The sequence below is a fragment of the Aethalodelphis obliquidens genome, unplaced genomic scaffold, assembly GCF_003676395.1.
Source record: "Aethalodelphis obliquidens isolate GAN/ISIS:26980383/991018 unplaced genomic scaffold, ASM367639v1 scaffold4, whole genome shotgun sequence".
NCBI lineage: Eukaryota > Metazoa > Chordata > Mammalia > Artiodactyla > Delphinidae > Aethalodelphis > Aethalodelphis obliquidens.
The window spans coordinates 22,058,487-22,079,423 of NW_020837948.1; the positions used below are offsets into that span (position 1 = coordinate 22,058,487).

The 20,937-nt window shown below is 42.3% G+C and overlaps 1 protein-coding gene across 2 annotated transcripts in view; it reads left to right on the forward strand.

Moving 5' to 3' along the window:
• The window catches only part of SEMA6A (semaphorin 6A), a 130,110-nt gene that overhangs the window by 55,827 nt on the left and 53,346 nt on the right, over window positions 1-20,937 (forward strand). For both annotated transcript variants that reach the window (XM_027099622.1, XM_027099618.1), the window contains exons 2-6: window positions 10,842-10,979; window positions 13,156-13,273; window positions 17,357-17,417; window positions 18,410-18,472; window positions 19,193-19,294. In XM_027099622.1, the coding sequence (XP_026955423.1) occupies window positions 10,880-10,979; window positions 13,156-13,273; window positions 17,357-17,417; window positions 18,410-18,472; window positions 19,193-19,294 (444 nt within the window). In that variant the 5' untranslated portion in view covers window positions 10,842-10,879. The remainder of the gene's footprint in view (window positions 1-10,841; window positions 10,980-13,155; window positions 13,274-17,356; window positions 17,418-18,409; window positions 18,473-19,192; window positions 19,295-20,937) is intronic.

Here is a 20,937-nt window from a genome sequence, read left to right on the forward strand (position 1 = left end):
CTTGAATGGTTTCCGAGCCTGGGAGCCTGTCGCTATGAGCACAGAATAGAGAAAATTAAGGCTAGATGACTCTGTCTGCAGTTCCTAATGTCCGAATTATTCTTGCAAGCAAAGTATAATAGGATATACGGGGGTTTTTTTAATGAAATCAGATTACATTTTTTTAATTCTGTGAGAATCTCACAATACACCAAGGGTAATTAGAGAGCTGCTGGGCTTAGCAAAACCAGTGTTGGGGATTCTGCTCTAACGGATCTCCTCTTCCCTCATTTGTTTTTTATCCTTGTTTTTTAATCTCTTCAGGGACAAGTCTCTTTTTCAAAACCTTTCGAACAGATGTGCTTCAGAATTTAAAATTTTTCAGATTTTAGAAAGGTGACATGGGACGTATCTCCCAGCGTGGGCAACATCCAGTAATCAGACCCATTAATGTTTTTGCAGTGAAATGTACAAATATTTATCCTAAGAGGGATAAAGTGTCACGCCACTGTAGGTCAAGTTCTGTTGCCCATTGAAAAGGAAAAAACTCTTGGTTTTCAGGGTGGGGCGGGAGATTGTTCTCGTTTTTAATTGCAAATGAGGGATTGTGTACCTGTATTTCAGACGGCAACTTGCTTGTTTTTGTTTAAACTAAAGGAGAAGTGAGGCATTTTAAAAAACAGCTACTGGGCTTCCCTGGTGGCGCAGTGGTTGAGAATCTACCTGCCAATGCAGGGGACACGGGTTCGAGCCCTGCTCTGGGAAGATCCCACATGCCGCGGAGCAACTAGGTCCGTGAGCCGCGATTACTGAGCCTGCGCGTCTGGAGCCTGTGCTCTGCAACAAGAGAGGCCGCGATAGTCAGAGGCCCGCGCACCGCGATGAAGAGTGGCCCCCGCTTGCCGCAACTAGAGAAAGCCCTCGCACGGAAACGAAGACCCAACACAGCCATAAATAAATAAATAAATAAAATTAAAAAAAACAAAAAACAAAAAACCAGCTACTACCACCCAAATAGTTCACCTGTGTGCTGACCACCTTCATCTCAGTGGATGGGGTTCAAATGTTTCTGTGCAGTGACCTTTAAGTCACCTGTGTGCGGAATCAAGTCACCAAGCGGTAGAGATATTTAAACAAACCCATAATTTCCTGGAGCTTACTCTCATTGGCCTTAAGGAAGCATATTTTCAGGATGTTTGGAAATAGCTAGTAATTTCGAGGGTAAGATTTCACACTAAAAACAAATGAACACTTTAGGGAATGGGTAACTAGTAAATAGTGCTTTCTCCACCCCAATTCAAACTGATAACTGCTCTAAGTAAATCAAGCCAGACTAATGAGTCCCTTTTTATGCGTAGAGAACATGAACAAAGCCAATAAAGAAATCATTAATTCCAGAAAGATGTAGTGCTATCTACCAGATGCAATAATAAACTGAAATAGGTTTAAATGTATGGCTTTGCAGTTTCCCAGCAGTTTACTGGGACACAAAGTGGACTTTTTTTTCCTTTCAATAAATGAAATGAATTTCCTAAAGAATATAAGAAAATTGTGGAAATTCAAGAGACAATACTTCCATCTCATTTCTGTTCTGGGTGTGTCTAGACATACAGAAACATACAGATAGTCCACTGTGTTTGTAGATCTTCTACTGGTGGTAAGTACCAGTCAGCAGTATCATGCTTTGTTATGGAACAGATCCTGACATGATATTATGTCTCTCTCTATATATAATCAGAAGCTTGTAGTCAAATATAAAGTCTATTTTTGGCTTTCAAGGTACTGGGAGAGCATCAGAGGTCACAGAGAAAGACAAGCAATACAGTGAAAGATGGCATGCAGTAAACACCAGAGAAACGGATTCAAAAAGTTTAGCTCAAGGAAATGTTTTTCACTCCCTGATCTTGAGACTTTTTACCAAAAAAGCAGTAAGAATTTGTAGCGTTCTGTTAAAGTTTCAATCATCCATGCTTGGTGATACTGTTATTTGGGACTGTTACTCAGAACTCAAAGGAGAGACGTGCAGGTTGTTTTTAATTCTCTCCAAGTCATGTCTGAAGTTGACCTCCCCTTCAAAACCAGGAAGGGTCAGCCACCTGAGCCTGAGAGATATGGCTGGGAGACTGCCGTAGCCACCTGAACCTGAGAGATACGGCTGGGAGATTCTGTTTTCTGTAAACCACACTGACAGCAAACAGAGGAAAAATTACGAGGGGGAGTCATCTTGGCAAAGGGCAGCCATTGCTCTGCTTCGGTTTAAACCAGCTCAGGATTTTGACAAAGGTTCACGGAAAACTCCAGTCGCTAATATCCCTAGTTTGTTCCCTTAAAAGTTGCTCTGCAAGTATCTTTCTAAGGGCTGGCAAAAAGTGCCTTCAGTTTAGGCATATTATGTTTGCCCTCTTTCATCTTTAATGAAATTACAAATGTACAGAAAGCTAGGGAGAATAATGTGACAATAACTCAAAGAATAAATACCAATATTCCCAGCTGTTACCTCAGAGTTCTCCTCCCCACACTACTACTTCTTCTTCTGTCATATTCTTAGAAGAAAAAAGTCATCAGATACCATCTTTATTCTGAGTTATATTCTTTAAACCAAACTTTGGGTGAAATGAAAAAACATCCATCCATTACTTCAGACAAATATTTGAAACTCCTTAATCAAAGAGGGAAATGGTCCAGTTTGAAAGTGTCTGAAGTCCAACTGGCATGGAGTTGTCCGTTTCAATGCCCTGCTCTCCAGATCTGGTCCTTCTACCCGATATGTCCCCCCAGCCGCCTCTCCTCTAACCGCCCCAGTCCTCAGTGAACAATCACGCAACGTGCCATGGCTTCCTCCAAACAGAGGCCTTCGCTGAGCTTCCCACCTGCGTCTCTCTGCAACACGTTCACCCTCCAGATAGTATTCTCCCCAACAGAACTTTCATTTCTTTTGGAAAAATTATTGTTTGTGTGTTCTATTTTTGGTCAATGATCTGGAACTGTCAGGCCCACCTACTAAACAGCAAGGTCCTAGAGGGTAAGGGATCTATTTTTTCCATCTCTGTCTCAGCACCTAGCACAGGAGCCTGGCTCCCAGCAGAAAGCAGGGAATCAGTGAGAGGGAAAGCAAGCGATGGAAGTAATGAACACCAGGCAGCAAGCCAAGGAGAAATGAATGAGTCTTGGCTTCCTTTCTGAAAGCTGCGTAATGTAGGGACAGAGCTCGGTGCTGGAGCCAGGAGTCCTCAGTGGCGGCTCAGCTTGGCCACTTTTGAGCTGCACCACATTTGGCAAATGATCTCACTTCTCAGGGCCTCAGTTTCCTTAACAGCAGAACAAAGCGGGTATTTGTTTCTGTCTCTGGAGCATATGTTTAAGGTCAGCGCTATTGTAAAAGTTGAGAAAGATGGAGATGGCAAAAAGCTGAGGTGTGACATGGGTAAACATGCTGGCGACTGTGGCAGCTTTTTGAGATCAAGGTGGTTTTCCACAGGATATTCTGCACAGATTGCTGAGATCACGCCTATAACTGCAGAGCCCTAATGAGTCATGAGACTGTACCTGAAACATCCAAGCAAAGTGCCTTAAATGCACTGTCTCAAGCATTTACGGGATAGGGAGAGCATTGGTAGAAAGAAAGAAAACGATCATGACAAAGGATCACCTGAAAGACAAGACTCGCCTTCTCTCCTCAAAAGATCATAGGTTTACAACCAACTTTTATTTTCCTAAAAAAGAAAATTTTTTTCTAAAAAGACTTCTGAATTCACAGCTGTTTTCTCTCTCCTTTGTGACAGTGGTTTCAGATCAAATTGGAACATCTATTATACACAGTCGATATTTATTATTATACTCCACTGAATGCCATCATCCTTCTCCAAAATGTGTTAGAGTTAGGTCCGTGGCATTTCCCTTTCCTCTGAAATGGGAGCTTTTATGTCTCTGTTAATGGCTGAGGAGAACATAAAGATCAAATGCTTTATTAAAAGGCTAGAGCTGTTTTTCTCATTTGCATAAAACTTATACCTTAATGCAGTGTCACCAAACAGGTGGCCAGCGTGACCCCTGAAGACTGGGTGCAGTGGACATTTCAACCAGGATCAACGGGCCCAAGTTGTTCCTAACTCCATCTGGGAGGAGTCCTTCTGTGGCCTGGCCGTGCTTGCCGTGGACAGCAGCATCCTCGTCATGCTGCAGCCCTTGAAACAGGGCAGTCCAGGCCAGCGAAGGAAACCTGCTGTTTAAACACTCCTTGATTCCTGAACTGTCCCTCTGGTGCAGGAATAACCAGCCGTCTTCAGCATTCAGCAAGCTGGGTTTTCTGCACCAACATCTGCTCTCCCACCTCTCTCTGGGCAAAGGTTCCCTACTCGGATTTGAGAGGTATCCAAATCTGTTTATCCTCTCAGCTCCTGAAACAGGCAACTTCGATTTTATCCTTCATAACAGACGTTGTTCTCTTTGGTGTATTTATTTTAAAACATCACTCTTGAGGGGGCTGCAAGCAGGCACGTGGTTCCACTTAACCCAGTGGTGTCACGAGACAATCAATTCCTCCTAAAACCGTGGTTGAAAAGCATTTGCATCTTTCTGTCACCTTAAGCCTGCAATCGCAGGGCCACAAAGTAGAATGAGCCTTTGCTTGCCTACACATTTGCAAGCGACTATGCACTCCTTTAATAGATTTATTATTACTGAAGCCATTAGGGACCTTCAGCCACTCTGTCCATGGAAGCATAGATGCATCAACCTATACTCAACTATGATCTTAAGTGCAGTTTCCATTTATGCCAGCCTCTCTCTCTTCCCAGCCTTCCTTCTGTTCCCCTTTCCCTGGTGTTCTGGGAAGGACATCAACTGTGGCATCACATAGCCCTGGCTTGGCAACCTGGCCTTCTGTTTTTACTGATGGGCTATAGATATTGACTGGACATGTTACTTAACCTCTGTGAGCCTCAGTTTCCCTGTGTGCACAATGGAGAGGATAAGGCCTGTCTCTCTGGATTGCTGTAATATTTAAATAAAATAACACGCATGTGTACATCATACGTAGAAGATGCTCAGTAAACTTTCACTTCCACCCCACCCTTTCACCGATGTCCACACTGATCTTTTCCTTTGCACCTGTGCGAGTGCTGTGATTCACATTTTTTTTAAATCACACAACACGAGCTGTGCCATCCTGAGACAGACTCTCCTGCCTCTCCCAGACACCCACCTCCAGAGCTGGGAAGCTTAGGGGCCAGCAAGGAGAAGAAGAAGAGAGCTGCTTCTCCTGCTGAAGACACAGAACCCCAGCTGCTACTCTGAGAATTTAAGGAATTCCAAGAGAAACTATTCAAATAAGGCAATTTTTAGTATCTCAACTGAAGAATAAACAGACATTTATGGAGGACTACCATTTTTACGTGCAGTATCTCACAGCTAATCTTGAGACGCTATTTTTCCCCACTCTGAAGTTGAGGAAACTGAGGCTCAGAGATCTTCCGCATTTTGCCAGAGGTCCCAGCTAATAAGTGGAGCAGAGGCATTCAAATCCTGTGTTTTTACCCTCTGCTCCCGCTGCCTCCGTGTACGATTAGCGATCGTTTGATTTCTCGGAAAAGCTTTTACGCCAGTTTCAAGTCAGATTTTTAAAGATACTCCCGTTGTGAAAACAAAGATGATGATGGATGAGGTCAGAAGGCTGGAGCAATAAAAATGAAAACGTTATCTTAGCGTAAAACCCGACTAAACTCCGAATATGACTCAGCGGTAATAATGGTGGTTCTCTTTGGCCAGGGTAGAACTACTTAATGGACTTGAACTTTGTCCTGATGTTGAAACTAGACAGAGTCACAGTTCTTTGCTCCAGCCTGACTAACTTTCTACAACTTGTGTGCTCTGCCTAGTGCAGTCCCCCAAGAGCAAAGTTGAAGAGAACCTGTTCCATCCCTCCTGTTTGCCACATGCAGTACCACACAGTGACACACTGATGGCTCCTTGAGTTTCCAAACCACATGCAGTTTAGGGGCAACCAGGAAAGGGTATAGAAAAAACCCAGCCCTGTTCTCTTTGGAAAGATCACTGCCCAAGTGCACAGAGCTTGTCCTGCCCCCGCCCTGCCATCATCTCAGAGGGTGGCGGACAGAACCGCCACCAGAGCCCAACTGCATCTCCCGCTGTCTCGAGCTCCAGTACCCCACCCTGCCTCGATGCCTACTCCTCCCGTCCCAGCCCCACACCTCCAGAAGGTGTCCGTGGCCTTGCAGTGTCCGAGCTCAGGGTCACTCCATGTACTATCCTCCTGAATCACCATCTGGTACCCAATCCTTTCTTCACTAGGGCAGAATCGCCTAGAATTGTACAGTCTCAGAGTCCAGAGGAGTTTGATAGGCCATTATATTTTATATCCTTTCATTTTACTGGTGAGGATGCTAGGAGCCAGTGCAGCTACGAGACTGACCCAGGGTCACACCTTCCATCTATTAATGACGGCATGAATTAATGATTATCTCTGAAACTTCCTATTATGTCAGTAGAAAATGTGCTTTTTAAAAGAAGCATGGCAGCAAATAATTTTCCCCACAGAAAAAGAGAAGCGCCACCACCATGATTCCATCTCTATTTCTAGGCCACACTTAGAGTTACCATCAAGAGCACTTTGCATTTGCAAGTTTCCAGATAAATTATTTTTCTCATCATTACCGCTTACTATTAAAATGTTCATTGGATACCAACATTCTGGAAGAATGGTGGTACCAAATCAGATACAAGCTATATCCGTACAGCCAAGTCCAAGTGCAAGTACACTGATGCATTGTCTGCTGCAGTTGGACACACACAGGGTATGTGGGGCAGCCCAGCTGGGTCTTTAAAACAAGCAATGTTCATTCACTTGTGTGTGTACAGACAATAACTGGGACTTCTATCTACCCCTCATACCCTTGTCGTAGTATAGAAGTCATTGTGTCTGGGACTTCCCTGGTTGCTCAGTGGTTAAGAATCCGCCTGCCAATGCAGGAGACACAGGTTCGAGCCCTGGTCCGGGAAGATCCCACATGCCGCGGAGAAACTAAGCCCATGCGCCACAACTACTGAGCCTGTGCTCTAGAGCCCACGAGCCACAACTACTGAAGCCTGCATGCCACAACTATTGAAGCCCGTGCACCTAGAACCTGCGCTCCGCAAGAAGGGAAGCCACGGCAATGAGAAGCCCGCACACTGCAATGAAGAGTAGCCCCCACTCACCGCAACTAGAGAAAGCCTGCACGCAGCAGCAAAGACCCAACACAGCTAAAAAGAAATGAAAAAAAAAGAAGAAGAAGAAGAAGTCATTGTGTCAGCAGAGCATAAAGCAAAGGGGATGTCACGAGAACCAGAAATGATTATGAAGTCAGATAATCAGATCACAAATGGCCACATCTTACTTCTGATTAATCAGGTTAATTTCACAAGAGCCACTACTATCGAGAAGCCATGACAAACCCACCTGGCCAGAGTATGCCTCACACTTCCCCAATACTAGTTCTAATCCTCTGCCCACTACTCCCCAAATCCTGCCCCAGAAAATTGTACTTGGGCTCACAAACTGGTAGGACTTGGCCAAAGGTGACTCACAGAGAAGAAAAAACTAAGTTAGGTGCCAACATTTAGAGAAAAAAAAAAAAATAGGAGGTTTAACATACAACTCCAGATTTCTGGCTTCTTAAGAAATAAAAATAAAAATCAGAGATCTGGCTTTGCGGGCCAACACTGCATAGGGCCTGCACTTCAGAGCTGAACAGCAGGTGCTCAGAGTAGAGGGGCTGGCCCTCCCCCAGTGGAAACATTCCCACCATTGTCTTAGGAAGCCTTTTTTACCCATTAACCTCACCTGCCTGTTCTTAAGGTTTTCCAGTGAATTTTCTGGGGTGGAGAAGAATAGGAATATCACTTTTTAGTGATGGTGTATTTTACAGAGGTCATTTCTCCTCAGGCTAAGAGTTATGGGAGGCTGAAACAATTTAGATGGACAATTCAGGCATAATGAGCTTCTTTTTGAAGTAAACGTTTTTGTTTAGAATCCTCATGTTGACAGTCTTCCCATGATCTAATTTTCTGGGTAGCTGATTAAGTCTAAGTCATTTTTAGCCTCTACAAGCACAGTCACAAAGAGAGAAATCGACAAGTGTCTGCAGATGCCTACAACTGTGCTATATGTGGGTACCGCTTTACAAAGTTTCAAGATCGCTTCAACAACCTCGTAGCGGCAGCCCAGCTAGCTCCAGATTTTGAACGCAGTGGAAAGTTCTTGTTTGTTTTTGTTCTGCTGGGCTAGCGCACGTCTGCGTGCTAAGGTCTTAGCAGGGAGACTCAGCCCCTGTTCAGCAGGATGGAAAATGACAATGTGATTGATTGGGATCTCGCCACAAAGTAATCATTTCAACAGGAAAATATACTGTCTACATATTTACAAGGGTTAGAGCCCAAAGTTGTGTAGGAAGGGAATAATACATCAAAACCTCAGCTGAAGAAAATTAGAAAGCGTTCGTATGGAATGGCCAAGATGAACTGGGACTGCCAGAACACTTTCACCCACATGATGTACATGTTAACAACCTGATGATACGATGACAGGAAGACACATAAAACAGATATTTTTCCTGGCAGAGAGCCCTTCTGTAAACCTGGAGATATTTAAATAACCCATCTTAGCCATGATCCTGGCTAGGATGAGGATTGAAAAAAAGCCATTGGATTGCATAACAGATTTCTTATGCATGCATTGCTCTTCCTGCCAGCTTCTGGGTTGGGTTGAGAATGTTGCATCAATCCATGCAATCTTAAGATGGAAAAAATTAAAACTGGGAGACAGACTAAAATAGCAGGACTCTGTCTCGTTAGCTTTAGGACATCTGTACAAAGATGAATGCAGTTATGGGAGGATACAGACTCCTTTGTCATGTCAAGAAAAATGAATCTTTAAAAGTATACCTGTATTCCCAAAGATTTCTAACGGAATGAGGATCAGCCTTTTGAGTCTCCATTATTCTTCCACGGCGTGCTGCAAACTCTCTGAGGTAATAGGCTTCTGTATAATACTATAATACTGCTCTTGAGCCCTCGGTAAATGTTGCCACTTCCTCTTCCCCGTATACTTTCTGACTGGTAGCTGGTTTATGTTTTACTCTTTTTTTTTTTTTTTTAAATGTTTTACTTGCTCTTGTGACTGATTTCTCGCCTTTAATGTTACACTGAACAGAAGCTACGACAAGCAAAATCAGGGCACCACAGAGCTTCTTCCCTTTGGTTTTAGATTCTCCAGAATAGGAGGAACTAGCAAATGAATGAATGGACTGGTGCTTTTCACCTGTCTGTAAATACATGTTCGTGTCTCTTGGTTATGGACTGCCCTTGTGAACAAGTAATTATTTAAAGTTTAATTTTCATCTACACATCAGAGATGGAGATATGGAATTGCTCAGGCTTTTCTCTCAACCTCTCTCCCTCTTTGATTTTCAAGATAAAGCAAATTAATTAATGTGCACTTTTCGACTGAAGAAATGATTAAGACCCAGCTGTGTCTGTGAAATTATCAGTTGGGATGCAACACTCGGGACTTGTTAATGCTTTTTTTGGCAACGAAGAAGAGAGACACAGGTATCTCATATTAAGTGTGTTCTAAAAAGCATAAGTTAGCAGTTTGTTTGCCAGGTTAACTTTCAAAGACATCTAAGTTACTAAGTTTGACTTTATTACACACCAATCTTAAATGATTGATGTACTACTGTGAAATAGCTTTGCTCAAAACAAGACCTTTGGCAGTCTACTTCAAAGGCTTTACTAAGATAAAAAGATAGCCCCATTTTACATTAATTTCCCTGATAGATCAACACTTATTTGAAATATGCCTGAGAATTATGCAATATGTACTGTCTTATGAGTTTCCTTTCACTGTATCCAGCAGCCCCATATGGGAATGTTTTTACTTCTAAGATTTAGAAGAATTTTTTCTACACATGAAGAGCATCTTTAAGAAAATGCAGATGGGTAAAACAGTATATTGGCATTTTTATTCACTACTGTTTCATTGCAAGGTAGTATCTGACACTAAAATATACAGAGATATGTTTAAAAATCAACAATACTATTTCAGGATGTGGTTTCAGGTGCTCCCTATAACATTCTCCACAGAGTCTGAAAGGATCCATTTATTTCTTTTTAAACGTAGATTCTGTGATTTTATTTATGTCTAAGGTCACTACAGAATTACTACAGAATTACATAAATGAGTGAAAATCTCAACTAAGGGGTCAAGCAGGTAATGGAAATCAGTGAACTGGGCCAGTAGAGTGGGGACGGGGGTTGGTGAATGGGAGCATGGTGCTTGAAGGGAACTGGCATTTAGGTCATTATATCAGATATTTAATTTTTCAATACTGGGCAACTACTTCAAAATTTTGAAAGATTCTGGGCTGCCCAAACAACTCATGTCTGGGGATGGCATGCTGCTATAAACCTGCTGAGAAGAAAAAAGATGTATTTACCTTAAAAAAAAAAAAAAAAAAAAGCTTTCTAAATCATCCACATTTTTTGGAATGCTATTTCGTGACTGTGAAATAGCCACCCACAATGGCCTAACACCGACTCAGGACAAAGCAGTTAAGGCTCTGAGTTACTTGTTTGGTAGAAGCTTTGCAAAAGGGCCCAGATGCATGGGGAAGGAGGCTGCAGTGGGTAATGGACACGGGTTCCTTATGCAAAACACTGTCATCGGTGAATTCACAGTGGAAGAGACAGGAAACTGGAGCCCCTTTCTCTAAAATTTATCTTCAAGCCCGTTTCATTTTATGGAGTGGAATAAAGCTGACTTGTAAAAGAAAGAAAAAAAAAATCCCTTCTTTGCTCTTTGGCAGGGTGAAGTAGAGAAATAAAGTCTCCCCGCTGAACTACTATGAGGTCAGAAGCCTTGCTGCTATATTTCACACTGCTACACTTCGCTGGGGCTGCTTTCCCAGAAGATTCTGAGCCAATCAGTATTTCGCATGGCAACTGTAAGTATCCACAATCTCACTCTCACTCTCACTCTCTCCCTCTGTGGGCACTTGAGCCTGCGTCAACAGGCAAAACATACAAATTAAACATTTCATGAAACAGGAAACTTGTTAGTCACTTTAACTTGTGTGGATGGCAGAGGTAGATAATTCAAGTCTAGCCAAAATTGGTGGGATGACTGTTCTGTAACTCCAATAAACGTGGTTGTGAGGATTTGAGACATCCCTCGATACCTCCGATGAAGTCTCAGTTACTACAAGGAGGCTGTGATCATGCCTGGAAACCAGCTATGGGAGAACATCACCGTCATCTGGGTGTTGCCAGTACTCCACATTTTCATAAGTAATTACGACAGAGGCATTGTTACAAGATAACAGAAAAGAAGACTGTTTTTGAGTACTTCAGAGACAAAAATGAACTTTTGTTTAGACTTAGAAGTTTCATCATTGCTAGATTTGGATAGAGAGATTCTGAATTCATAGTAGACTGACTTTTACTGCTTATAACTTTCTTTTGATCTCTGCTTCATTGTCAAGGGTAGAAAGCAACATGATGAAAAAGTCAGTTTCCTCTTCAAAAAGAGGAAGGTTCTACCTGTGTGTGGGATGAAATAGACAATTACTTTTTTTTTTCCTTCTCTCCAAAAGATAAAATATTTTGTCACAGTAAAAGTGAAAGCATTTTACCCAAATGTCTATCTTCACAGTAATAATCTCCAAACACTGAAGGAACCTTAAAAAAGTATTTGACAGTAATACTAGGATACTAAAGAGATCTACCCAGCTTTCTGCTGGACGGTCTAGGTTGTAAAAGGAAATAATTTTATATGAAGGGGAGGTGTCAAGCCTTGACAGCTTTGAGAACAAAAGTCAGGGTATGACTAAGGACCAAACTGTGTAGTTTGAGACCATCATTCTTGAAGTGGCAGAGTCCACCTAACTTACGGTACCAAACCTTAATAAGCATTTATTTATGTCCATTTGAGGCAGGTATTCTATCTTTGGTGCCCCTGTACTGAAGAGACCCCGGGCCCAAATGTGCTGCTTCAGTGGACAGTCAAATCTTTGATAGGAGAGAGACATGAATTGTTTTAGCAACCTCCTTGATCAGTGGGTTAATGAAATTTCAGAGCAGTGAGGAAAAAGCACAAGACAATCCCATACTAGGCTTGATTGTGAGTGAAATATACTGAGGCTCTCTAGTAAGAGTGAGTCATGCTCAGATGCTACAGGGGTTTAAGGTGTAGGGGTCTGAGCACACATCTGTGAATGGATTACAAGTCATTATTTCCACCCCTCTCACCCTCAAAACAACTGCCTTTTAAGTGTGACTCGTCTCTCTTTTCTCCTTAGTTTCTCTGGAGGATTGCCAGTGCTCTGGAGATTGTAGGTTTAAAGGCAGAGAGATTTTTGAGGTGTAGGTATTTCCAAAGGTCAAATATTATTACAAATTGCCCACTCTCAGCTAAAGGGAATTGCAGAAAAGGAGAAATACGCTCACTGACTCTCCAGGTCAGGGAAAATTCCAGATCACCCGACTGGCTACACTCAGTTTGACCCTGTCCTGTCAAAGCCCCCATTTCTGTGAGATTAGCCAATTGCTTAACTCAAGAGCGAACTTCCCACAGTTCCTAGAATGCCAACCAACCTAGCGGGGCTGCCTTCAATAGTAGATTATTCCAACTGGACGCCTGTGGAGACTGTATTTTTCTTCTGGCTCCTGGGTGAGGGCTCTTGCCTCCAGACCACATTGCCTTTGTGGTGATTGATGGGAAGGCTGCTTTGAAATAGTTTTGTCCGGAGACAAGATCTTTGGCAGACTGCCCCTCGGGCTTAGCACTCTAAAGATGAAAAGAAAACTGTGGATGAAAAGAGCACCTTCATGTAAAGGGTTCACTGGCAAGTTTAACCCCCAGAAAGAAGGACAAGTCAGAAAGAGTGACACTTAGAAATCTAAGCCCAGTCTTATTAGCATCAGGAAATGAAACTGTAACTTGATTATCCTTAAAGAGGACTCTTCTATCACAGCATTTCCTAAAATAACAGACTGGAAAATGGTGGCCCGGTTGGACTTAAATATGGTTTTGTTTTGTGGCTGCCCCCCTCCTCTCCCTGCCCTGTCAACTCTTGGCTTCATTTCCTTTTCCCTCTCTTGCCCCATCTCCTCTTTTCACAGATACAAAACAGTATCCGGTGTTTGTGGGCCACAAGCCAGGACGGAACACCACACAGAGGCATAGACTGGACATCCAGATGATCATGATCATGAACAGAACCCTCTACATTGCTGCTAGGTGAGCCACCTTTTCCTCACGTTTGCCTTCAGAGCAAGCCAAGGGTCCTAATACCTAAATGTCTCCGCTATGCATCGTTTTAAAGATCCCCAACAGAGTGTTCTTTAATTTAAAGTCTACTTTAGTTTGTCAAGCAGTCATTCTTTCAAGATTTTCTGTGTCTGTTTAACTTCATTATGTGGATTTGGGTAGAAATAATGGCATATTTTGGAGCTTAGACTCAAATAATCCACTGTTTATCTTGAACATCGTATATATATATACAAATATTTGCTCAAGCACAGAGTAAAGTGCTTCTCTCCTTGATACTTACTAAATTAAGTTGAATGTGTAAACATGTATCGATTTAAGTTCAATGAGTGTGTGGGTGTGTGTATATTAATCTTGTGTTTTTGCAGCTAATGTATAGTATATATCATTACTTTAGCAGTAGCCATCCATTTTAGAAGATTTTGATTTGGATCTAGTTAAGAAAACACTTATCCACTAGGGACATGTCATTTAAACAGACCATGTCTTAAGGCTGGATGGCATGGTAAGAATACTGCCCAGACAGGAATTACATGGATTAGGCTTTTGTTTCACCTCTAATCTTAATTCACCTGGACCACAACTTCTCTGGCTGTGTAAGTGTCCTCTGTTAAATGAGAGACTAGATTAGATTATCTTAATGAAGTCCTTTGGGATTCTAAAAATACATGATTTCCCATCTGGGGGTGTGTGTGTAGCTCATTCAAAATATAAAGTATAACCTGGGTCTAGCCTGATGAATCGTTTTACACTGGGAAGGAGAAATAGAGATTATGTTTGTAGTACCTGTTTGGCTGTGAGCACAGGCAACAAACAGGTAAGTAACAACACTGCTGGATTCCTTCAAAGCACTTAAATGTCCTGAAAATACAAGCTATACAACATAAAGTAAAAATCCACTGGCTGGATTAAAATATCCTACGAGTACCCTACATTTGGTCACAGGGAGCAACGCCAAAGCACTTTCTAAAATTTTTACTTCACAAATACTTATGTAGTACATATTGGTTGTATGTGCTATATAAATTGCAAATACAGTTGTAAGTCCTTTATAAATGTTAATCCATTCAATCCTGGAAAAAAACCTATGAGATGGAACTATTATCATACCCATGGCTTACAGGAGGAAACCATGTACAGAAAGGTGAAATGACTGGGTCAGAATGACAGAGGCAGGATTTGAACTGGAATGGTCTTGCTCTAGAGTCTGGGTCACTACTCCCCGTACTCTGCAGCCTACTGAGCCGTAGAAGCGGTACTATTTGTCCTGGCTGATAACCTTCTCATAGCTGTTGCCCAAGAACATGGCCATTGTAGGTATTCATTAAAAAGCAATCCAATGAGTCCTGAGTAGCCGCCTCTCTGGGAGAGTTATCAGCTCCTTCTTAAATCCCATTTTTAGTTTCCTAAATGTAGCAAGTCTGGAAGATTACATTTGTACCCAATTAGCTAAAGGATGGTCAAAACAAATGATTAAACATTGCATCTGTGAGAAATAGGTTGACTCAAGAATCTTCTATGAATTGCTCACTTTGCCACTGAGTCTTTAGGGGAAAAGAAACATTGTAACAGACTCTGCGCTTGTGCCTGATGATTTAGCATGGGTAGGAACTGCAGGCCTCGGTGGGCACCTGAGTTAGGAGCAAGGTGCTACGCAGACTTCAAAGTAACCATTACTACAGCTTGTTAAAACCAAGACCGTTTTATCGTAACTCCCTACCCCAAGAAAAGGAGAAAGAAGAGAAGGGAAAAAAAAAAGGGAAACACATTCACTTTTTTAACACCATAAAATAGACTGTCTTTGGTTAAAGGTCAAATTTGTAACAGCCTAGCATTGACATGTTGGTTTTCACTCTACGTGCAGCCACTTCCCTTCAATATACACCCCTGGAGAAGTTCCTAAATTATTTCTGTGGTCGCTGTATTTAGGGTCCCTCCTCTCCTTTTAATTTCGGGTTTCCCAACAGTGCCCCGAGAGATCCATTCTCAGGCAGCAAGTAACACGAGTTAAAATGAAATCCTTCCCCCACGCTGAAGTCATGGCAACACAGCTCAGTGGTACTCACTGAAGGGGGGAAGAGGAAGTCCTTGGATTAAGTCAGTTTGTGTTCAAATAACTTAATTCAGTGAGAGCAGGGTATGAACCCTGGGATGCACACACTGGTGCTGGGGAATAACCCCTGACCCTGGTCTGTGGTTTAGCATCAAGTGTCGTTCTGTTTGCTGGGCAATGTGATCTCTTGGAGGTTGAAAAAGATTACCACTGTCCAAAAGGAGATTTCATTCACAGAATTTTATAGTTAAAAGGCTCCCCCATTCTTCTAGACAATGTGTGTCAGCAATCAGAAGCCAAGTCCCATCCAGAGCCCAGGGACTGAGTGAAGCTTGATGGGAAGAAGGCTTTTCAGTTCTGCTTTATTATTATCCATTTTGTAAATTCTTCTTTTTTTGTTGTTTAATCTCTGAACTGCTAATTAACATAAACAGGCCATGCCAAAAGGGGGCAATCTAAGAGCTTTCTGAGGAATTGCCAATATTAATCAGTTGTTAGTTTACAATTTATATGTTCAGCTCTTACTAAAGTTTTGAGGAGAGACAGGGCCAGGAAAAACCTCGAGTCATCTCAAACCTAATACCAAAGTAATAGGCAATTCCATTCCAATAATGAACCTGACCTACAGCGCCACCAATAGAGTCAAACAAGAGATAAAGGAATGCCATAAAACTGCCTTGGAATTAAAGGGCAGGGCGATTCTGGCACCCTATTGAAGTCTGAAGAACTTCCCAATTCAGCAATTTACAAAACAGGCTCCCCTTTCTCCCCCTCACCACCCTTACACACACACACACACACACACACACACACATTCACTCTCTCTCTCTCTTTCACAGTCCAGGAGCAAGCAAGGGAATGTTGTAGGCCAACTGCCTTGCCCCCTTTTATTTTCACAGGAGAGCGCCTGTTTTTATTTCCATTTTTCTCTGTTGTACTTTCCCTAAAAGCAGTAGCAAACAGATTTCCAAAGAACTGGGGGGAAAAGAATTGAAGTGAATCCTGACAGCAGATTCCTTTCTTTTTTCTTTCTTTCCTTCTCCCCTTTCCGTTTCTTTTAAGTAATGAGGGGGCTTGAAAGTCTGCACTGGAGCCTTGAGGTCTTGCTTTAAAGCTGTGGGTAATTTTCCAGCCCCAGGACTTCCTGCAGTTTAGAAAAAGTCAATGTTATTTCAAGGGAAAACGAGCTGTTTTGCTTTCCCTCACTAGCCCCCCATCTCCCCAGTTGAGTGTAGTTCTTTTCTTTCCTTTATTCTGAATTCCAGACAAAAACGCCCTTGTACTCAGTTCACACAGAAGGGGATGTTTAAATATAGCCCCACACCTGAGCTGCTGATTCTGTTTCTCCCCTTCCAAGGGGAGAATGGCAGCAAATCATAAAGTCAACCAAATTCTCAGCAAAACAGGAAGGTAAACAGAAGCAAGAAATGTAAACTTTAGCTCAAGTACATTTTAGACCTTAATTGACCATCATCGTGTGAAAAGAGAGAGCGGCTCCTGGAAACAGTTTTACTTTTATCGTCTTCCATCTTCTCAAATTATCAAAGCTAAGGCTGAAAATATGTTGTCTAAAAAGAGATGGAGATGAGCTTTTTGTTAGCTCCCTTGATGAACAACTGTAGCGTGTTGAATACCATGTGAAGGGGCATGCGAACCCATCTGTGTTCCAGTTTGGAAGCCTATTCAGCTTTCAGACATCTCCCCCTAAACTACATATATACAGATGTTATAGTTCTATGATGAGAGAGACGACTGGAAAGTTTTCATAAAAGGTGTCCCTTGTGGCAAGATGCCACATTTTGTCAGAAGATGCTGCATGTCAGCCAGAGGCATCTCTTGGAGGCTGAACCCTCCCCTTTGTCTTGCATATGCATGTTTTGTTTTTAATAACATGGATGTGGGTTTATCTGCCTTGAATGAGATATATACTTGTATTCAGGAGAAAATGAACGATCTTGACTCTTGTGTTTGACGTTGTATTAATATTTCTTTGTTTATAGGGACCATATTTATACTGTTGATATAGACACCTCACACACAGAAGAAATTTATTGTAGCAAAGTAAGTAGTTTTCAAACCTTCTTTCTGAAATGAAGGACCTTAGGATAGTTCTTGAAGAGAATATGTATTTTAAAGGCATTGATTGAGATGACATGGCTTATAATAATTTGGAACATTCTGTGAAATCCTAATTTGGGGGTAAGTTAGGGCTTAATACGTACCCAGAAATGGTTATGTACGTCATATTTTATTCATCAATTATGTGTGCATGTACACTTTAGAGTTTTAGGTAATTGCTAAATTGTTTTAATAAAATATTGGATGTTTGTCCTGGAAAATATCAGTTTTCATATGGAAACTTTTGTCGTACAAACGTTTCACTGTTATGTTTCCATATCTTGCAATACTAAGTTTGAGTTGACTGTTGTGGTTCAGGAATTTGATAATTACCCATTTCAGACACACATAAAATATAACCTTAAGCCTCCCTTGTAACTCCACATGGAGGTATTTTAGTTAATAAAATCTGCCCCAGAAGTAGATGATCCCTTCAGCCCATGAGTTTATGCGAAGGAGTATAACCTGAATTAAATCTTTGTCAACCTAAAGTGAATGTCTCCTTTATGTTTAAGAAAATGACTTCCATATTTTAAGAAAAAGGCCTGCTTCACGGAAACTGATTTATCAAGTGAAAAAGAAGGGCAAGGACATGTATTTTATCAAAATGAGCGTAATTTAGCAAGTTAATGTGGAGATTTTATGTGAAATGTCCATCCACGCTGTTGTTTATTCTTCTTTCCTTTTTCCTTCATCTTCATCTCAAGGAGAAGAAGATCATTTTGTAGTTTAATGAATAGATAGGGGTTCAAAATTAAATGAACATTTCCACCTCTAATCTTTTGTTGTTATGGTGAATTAATCATGGAGAAAGGGTGCGGAAAGCTTTCAATAAATATATGTTCAGCCTCTAGTCTCCCCCAGGGAACTCTTACTTCTAAAATCAAATGCAACAACCTCTGGGTTCTAATTGATTTCTTTCTTGATCACTGCAGAAACTGACATGGAAATCTAGACAGGCCGATGTAGACACATGCAGAATGAAGGGAAAACATAAGGTAGGCAATTTTCATTTCTCCTGCAGCTGCCACTTTGGGTTAAGTCCTTGACTGTTACCTCTAGCCGTAGACCGTCATGTGGAATGGGTCACACTAGTCCCTTTTCCCCCAGTAATTGTTTCTTCCATCAACTTATTGAAGGCTTTAATTTGCAAAAATAGTTTGCTTTTAATGTGATAAAACATTACGACAGCTGCTAGGGATGCGTCATGAACTATCTAGGGGCACCAGGGATTATGGACACCAAGCTGGCTGCCCCGACTCTTGTGAGTGCCCTCTCCGGGAGCCCACGCCTCACGGTCCAGAGCCCTCAGGGAGTCTGCAGAAGAGCTCAGAAAGGCTGCCGCAGACATACAAAAGTCTGTGCCTTTGGTCATAGAACATAAAAACACACTTCAGCCAGGAACCTTATATATCAAGGGACCCTGGAGTCTCTGGCATTAGAATTAATGTGATGGGGAGGCTGGTACTTCCAGGCCTGCCTTCCTTTTGAGGCATAAACACATTTTCACTCTATGCCATGTTCTTATTTACTGTTGAAAAAGCAGTTGTTACTCTCATCATCATCTTGTGGTAAACATAAGGAGGGGCTCGAACTTTTCACAGGGGAACGCTCCAGCCACCAGCATTTTAACCTTGCTGTTAGCAGATCATGGTACACGGTCAAGGGGTCTCTATACTGAACGGACTGGATACCAAAAAGTTTGAATTATTTTTCAGGATGAGTGTCACAACTTTATTAAAGTGCTTCTAAAGAAAAACGATGATACTTTGTTTGTCTGTGGAACTAATGCCTTCAACCCTTCCTGCAGAAACTATAAGGTAAATGCTCTCTTGTCTCTTGGAACCACACAGCCCGGAGGTATTTCATAATTCACTGTGATTGCGCCTGCAGTAACCTAAGAGGGTTAATTCAACACCACCTGGGTTCCTCTCACTTGTTCGACTTAATGTATTGCTCCACATGAGTGATCCTGGGCAGGCTTCTAAGCTTCCTGTTTGTTCAGGATTGATTGACGCAGCTTTAAAGAGCTGACCCGGCTAAGTTCGTTTCTGTAAAACCCTATTCTCTATTGTTCAGAACGCCAACATATGTACCACATAGTGGATTTCCTCTCTCTCCCTTTCTCTTTTTCCCTCCCACCCTACCATCTCCTCTCTGAGCACAAAAACACACTTATATTGTGAACGATTCCTATTTTTAAAGGGATCTCAAAAGCATGTCATTGGAAACTGCAGACTTTCCTCTAGGTAAGATTTTCAAGAACACAGGAAGTTAATTCCATTCAGCACTCAGCTTACTTGACTATGGCCTTACTTAACTTGGCCTTTATGCAAGGGAAAAAAATTAACCCTCGGGCTTCCCTGGTGGCGCAGTGGTTGAGAGTCCGCCTGCCGATGCAGGGGACGCAGGTTCGTGCCCTAGTCCGGGAAGATCCCACATGCCGCAAAGCGGCTGGACCCGTGAGCCATGGCCGCTAAGCCTGCATGTCCAGAGCCTGTGCTCTGCAACGGGAGAGGTCACAACAGTGAGAGGCCCACATACCGCAAAAAAAAAAAAAAAAAAAAAAAAAAAATTAACCCTCGCAGCATTAATAAATCTACTTAGTTCTGATGCAGCTGATGGTGGTGTTGCTGAAGGAGCAGAGATGGCAATGATCTGAGGTCTTTCCTTGTCCCTTCTTTCTGCAACAGTCTGTCATTCAGCAAACCCATTTTGAGTTTCTCCCGTGACCAGGCATTGATGTTGTAAAGACAGATAGGAGGCCTCCATCCTTAGGGAAGCCAGACAGGGAGAAGAAAACTGCAATCCCATGGGTTTGCTGCCATGGTGACATAATGCAGAGCATGATGGAAGTATCACAGAAAAGTGCTTATATCAGCCTGAGATGTGGAGTCAGGGAAAGCTTCCAGAAGGAGGTAGACGACTCCTGTCTTCAAGTGTTCCCTCCTGCTGTCCCCACGTATGGAACACGAACACCCCAGCCCAGGAGAAACCCAAGCGTCTGTGATTGCCCAGAACCTGACACAGTGTCTCCAAACAGGTGTTCGATTAATTTTGAGGGGTAAATAGTGAATGAGATAATGCCTAACCTCAGTCTTAGAGAAGAAGTAGAAGTTACCAAATGAAGGGAGAAGGGCATTCCAGGTAGGGGAACAGCATGAACAAAGGCATGGAGTAAGAAACAGTCTACTGAGCTTGAGAAACTTCATTTGGTTCTGAAGTGCTGGACTCTGAGGTGACAGTGACAACAAAAAAGAGCCTAGAGCGGGAGGTGGCCTCAGGGATTAAGGGAGGAGATGAGATTCAGGAAATACTTAGGTGACAAAAACCAGGAGGATTTGCTAATTAACAAGAAGCACAGGATAAGGAGAGACAGGAGTTAAGAACGGCTGCGAGGCTATCTCCTGGGTGGGTGGACGGATGGGGCGGCCACCAGTTTGGACAGGGAGTAAAGGAAGAG